Source organism: Colius striatus, chromosome Z (assembly GCF_028858725.1).
Source record: "Colius striatus isolate bColStr4 chromosome Z, bColStr4.1.hap1, whole genome shotgun sequence".
In the NCBI taxonomy this organism is placed as follows: Eukaryota; Metazoa; Chordata; class Aves; order Coliiformes; family Coliidae; genus Colius; species Colius striatus.
Genome location: NC_084790.1, coordinates 2,563,088 through 2,567,954, shown reverse-complemented (window position 1 = coordinate 2,567,954; position 4,867 = coordinate 2,563,088). Strand labels below are relative to the sequence as shown.

Here is a 4,867-nt window from a genome sequence, read left to right as displayed (position 1 = left end):
CACAGGCCTGGGTGCTCCGCCAGCCTCTGTGCTGAAGCAACAGCAGGTCTTGGCCTCTCCGTTTCCCATGGGCTTCTATCCCCAGCCCCCTTCCTCCTCGCCAGGAGCCAGTTCTTCCCCCAGTGCGTGCTGGGTGGCTGTGCCTCGGGAGCATGGCGGGAGCCCAGGCCTGGCAGCTCTCCCTGCGCAGGGCTGCTGCCCAGCCGAGCTGCTCTGAGAGACTCTGACTCTCCTGCATCCAGCCCTGGGCACGCTCTGGCTGGGGTTCAGGGCGTGAGTCGCAGGCAGGTGCCTGCCCTCAGCCCTTCTTCTCCTTTGCCGCCCTTGCCCAGGCCGTTCAAAATGAGGACGGACGTGCCCCCTGCAGCAAGACCCAGATCCCAGTCCTTGGACAGCTGCTGGGACGTCTCCTCTTCCTCATGTCGCTCAGGGAAGAAGAGACCCGGCATCTGGCTTTGGAGGCTCTTTGCTTCCTGTTTATACTCAACTGTCAGCAAAAGCGTAAGAGGAGCTGTGGTGGGGCTGCGTGCCTCCGCACACCCTGTGCCCATTTCAGCCTTTGTTGAGCTTGCTGCCGAGGCTGCTGCTGGGCCTTGGTGACTCTTTTGTGTTGGGCTTGCTTTTTAGGCATGGACCTGCCAGCAGGTAACACCAAGCTGCAAGAGGACTGGGCAGCTGAGGTCACCTCCTTGCGCTCTTCGCCCAGCATCAGTCACATCAGCAAGGTACTGGGCTGCTGGTCCCTTACTGAGATGCTCGTCCACGGCAGCAGCGGGGATGCGTGTGAGCAAAGGCATCCAGCATCAGTGGGGCTGACCTGGCCTCGCTGCCCCTGCTGAGAGGGTTTCTGCCGTCCCTCAACAGGGACAATGCCAGGGCTGCACTCCAGCGTCCCCGCAGCAGCTCCAGCCCTCTGGCCACCAGCACGCCCCAGCTTTCTGCAGCAGCAGCAGGGAGGGCACTCAGTGTGACATGTCTTCGCTCCCTTCCTTCTCCCATAGGCCTTTGGAAAATACCTCCAGCCTTCTGAGAAGTCTGACGTCTTCCTCGCCATCATCAATGTGCTGGGGGACGTGAACATCTATGAAAAGGAGCTGGGCAGCAGCGTACTGGATGCGGCCCTGACAGTCCACGACTTCTGGCATGTGAATGTAAGTGGTCTGCGGCTGGACTGCCCTGCCCTTCAGCCCTGGCAGGCCTTGCTCCTTGCTCCCTTGCACCCAAAGCTGGATGTCTCGGGCACCTGAAGCCACCTGCAGGCAGCAGAGAGGGACTGGAAGGGCAGCCGAGGGAATGGCTGCACAGCAGCGACAGCATCCCCCTCCCCCGTGTCTCCTCCAGGTGCCAGAGATCGTCAGCTGCATCCACAAGAACCTGGGACGCATCCACACGGCACCAGCCCGACAGAGCCTGGACTCTCTGCTCCTGCACATGACTGACAGGAACCCCAAGGCTGTTGTCACGGCGCTGCTGGAGATGCCTGCATCAGGAGACAGGTACTGGCCCCGGCAGCTATGTTCCCTCCCCAGGGCAGAGGGGCTGGCAGACTCCCTGGCTGCCAGAGCCAGGCAGGAATACTGTGGGACAGCCCCTAGGAGTAGGGCCCTCCATTCCCCGACGCTTTCCAGCCCAGGATGGCATCCAAAAGTGGCCAAGCCAGCCCAGATCCCCGCCAGCACGCTCTTCCCAGCCTCACGGGGCACAAACCCCTCCTCAGCCTGCTCCTGCCACCTGCCCAGGCCACCCCGAGCCAGGGATAGGGGCTACGTGCCACGGGGCTGACCCGGGCCACGCTGCTGCGGCCAAGGCAGCCCTGCTGACGGCACGCTTGGCCTTGCAGCAGCAGCATGGCCATGTGGGAGGTGATATTCTCCATCCCGCAGACTCTGCTGAAGGTTTTGAAGGAGCTCCACACCAGGCTCCGGAACCAGCAGTCCAGGCTCTTTGGCAGCACCTCAGACGACACCTGGATCGCTTGCTTGGCTGTGAGTTACCAGCGGAAGCCCCAGTGCCCTTGTCCTCGGGGGGAACCATGAGCTGCACGCGGCGGGGAGCCCCGCCAGCTCTGCTACTCTCTCCTCGCTGGGCTTTTTTCAGCTGCTGGCAGAGGACCATTTCAAAGAGGGGGAGTTTGCTCCAATGTACAAGGCCTGGCCGTTCCTGCGGCACACCAGCCTGACCGTGGCCTCCCTGGCGCTCACCGGCCTCATCACGCTGTCGGAGAGAGCAGAGATGGTGAGCGGGGCTACGGCCAAGGGGAGCCACGTGGGCAGCCGGGGGCTGGGCCAGAGAGTGAGGTGGTGGCTTGGCCTTGGCTGGCGGTCAGGCGGCGGGATGACCGCTCCAAACGCCCTCTGGTCACGGTGGTGCCCGGGGACTGCCCGGGGAGCTTCCCAGGCATGGAGCTCTTCACACCAAGGAAATGCTTTTTCTTGTCCAGGCCAGACAAATGCAGGCCTTGCTGCCAGACGTGATGCAGCTGCTGCGGGCTGCCAATGCAGAGCTCCGGGTGAAAGCGCTGCTGCTCTTGCACAAGGTAATGGGTCAACTGAAGAAGAAGGAGGCTGGCCCCATCGCCGTGCAGCTGGCCGAGCAGCTCCTGCCCTTCTTTGTCGAGGTAAGGCCAACGTGGGAGCCTGAGCTCGCGCCGCAGATGGGCACCGGGCAGCCACTGCTGCCCTTCAGACCAGCCCTGCCAGCGGCACTCACGCCAGGGCCTTCTCCTCCCCTCAGCCTGTCTGTGGGCAGCTCTGCCCTCCCACGCCTGGTGCAGGCAGTGTAGGGCTTGTGGAGACTGGGAGAGCACACGGAGGCACGGGCATTGCCCGAGGGAGACCTCTCGAGGGGCCTTGGATGAGCCCGGGGCCGTTCAGCCCTGCAGCAGCTGCAGCTCTGGCGCTCAGCTCCCGGCTGCAGAATCCCACCCTGCAGCAGCTCCCCGCACACCAGCCGTGCTCACGCTTCCGCTCACGGTGGCCAGAGCAGCTGTTGCTCCAGTCCAACCGTGTTTCTCCCTCCCAGGGGCTGAGCCGGCTGAGAGAGCTCTCCATCAGCGTCTTCAGAGACCTGATGAAGATTGTGACAGGCAAGCACAAGAGCCAGATGAAGAAGAAAGTGCGAAGGGGCTTAGTCCCACTCCTCTTCAGTATGAGCGACCAAAGCCAGAGTGTGGCCCAGGTAGGGGTTTCCAGGCCAGGCAGCGATGCAGGCAAGACAGCCTCTGATGTTTGGGCTGGGTATGCCCTGGCTTCCCAAAGGCAGGATGACCCCAGGAACAAACCCAAGCAAAGGGGGATGCTCGGTCCCCATCCCCAGGCCGGGAGCCCATCTCCCAGCTTCTGCTCTTCTGCAGGCCTCTGGAGATGCCCTGGTCACGGCAGCAGAGCTCCTCAGGTGGAAAGGGCTCAGACGCCTGGTGCAGAGTGAGGAGACAGAGAGGATTGGAGAGTTCTTGGTGAGGACGGCCCCCAAGCCCCAGGACCCATGCTGGATGAGGGCTACCCCCTCCCCAGCTCTGGGCCGTGGGCTGTGCAGCTGTGCCTGGCCTGCCCTGCTGCAGCCTGGAGCCCACAGCCTGCAGCTACATCCTTAAGGGTGCCCTGTGTGCAGGAGCAGAATGTGAGCAGGAGCTCCCTGCAGGAGGGAGGGAGAGAGGGGTATCAGCAATGTGGGGGTACTGGCAGAAGGCTCCGCTCTGGGCAAGCAGAGTGACTGTGTCACGTGCCCAAACACTCCTGTTCTCCCCAGCTGGTGAAGGACAAACGTGGGACTGAAGGGTACCTGAACCAGAGCCTGCCGTACCTGCAGGATCCTCAGGCCCCGTTGCGAGAGGCGGCCGTCAGGTTCATCGGTGAGCCACAGCCCCCGCGGTCCCTCTTTCGGGAGCCCAGCCCCTGTCCCTGACGCTGTGCTGGTGGCCAGGAACCACCCTGGGCCGCTGGCCGTGGTGGCCGCCTTGCTCAGTGCCGGCCGCTGTGGTCCCTGGGCTTCCCCGGGGCCAGCCCTGGGACGGGACGGCAGGAGGGGCAGGAGGCCTGGGGCAGGGCCGGGAGCTGCGCTGCTGGCAGCGGGAGGTCTGACCATGCTCTGTGCCTAGGGCTCGCCGGACTGAGGGGCCAAAGCCAGGAGAAGATGTCTGAGGTCCACAGTGGTGAGTAGGGAGCAAGGTCTGGAGGGGATGCCTGGGGGGCTCTGCAGACACGGGCCTTCATCTGGGCTCTCTTGCTTCCGCTCACAGCTCTTCGTCGCGTGTCTCTTGAAGACAACGAACCCGCCATCCGGTCCCTGGCGCTTCAGACCAGCTTCAGCCTGAGCTCTGCGAGGGAGCAGTTGAGATCAAGATGGAGGCTGGGAGTGCTGAAGTACTTCCAATGAGCTGGGCAGAGCTGCAGCTTGCCTCAGGGAACCTCTGTCCTTTAATAAAGCTGCAACAACAGGCCCAAACCCACAACGTCTCTTAGACATGGATTCCCCGGTGCTTCCCCTGCTCTCCTGTGATATCTCCTATCATTCTTCTCCTGCAGAAGCAGCAGAGGCTGCCGCAAAGTTTTCGGCTCTTGGCCTGAAAAACCAGACTCGAAGTCTGCAACCCAGACTCTAAGTCTGAAAAACCCAGGCTCGAAGCCTGAAACCAGGCTCGAAGCCTGAAACCAGACTCAAAGTCTGAAACCAGACTCTAAGTCTGAAACACCCAGGCTCAAAGCCTGAAACACCCAGGCTTGAAGCCTGAACAACCAGCTCCAAGCCTACTTCATGCGGCGATCAACCCAGGGTCCGATTCTCAGCTGGGTGGGAAGAAATCAGTCCTACTCAATGTGAGTGACAGCAGAAATCTTCTTCTTTATTGAGAGCAGGCTCTAACTTATAT

General features: G+C 62.2%; 1 protein-coding gene across 1 annotated transcript; it reads left to right on the top strand.

Moving 5' to 3' along the window:
- Positions 1-2,448: 2,448 nt before the first annotated feature.
- Positions 2,449-4,417, top strand: LOC133628959 (maestro heat-like repeat family member 5). The gene is made up of 6 exons (XM_062019462.1): positions 2,449-2,617; positions 3,022-3,177; positions 3,353-3,454; positions 3,748-3,850; positions 4,097-4,150; positions 4,238-4,417. Exons 1-6 carry the CDS (start codon positions 2,450-2,452, stop codon positions 4,372-4,374), a joined length of 720 nt encoding a protein of 239 aa, XP_061875446.1. The 5' UTR covers position 2,449; the 3' UTR covers positions 4,375-4,417.
- Positions 4,418-4,867: the final 450 nt, after the last annotated feature.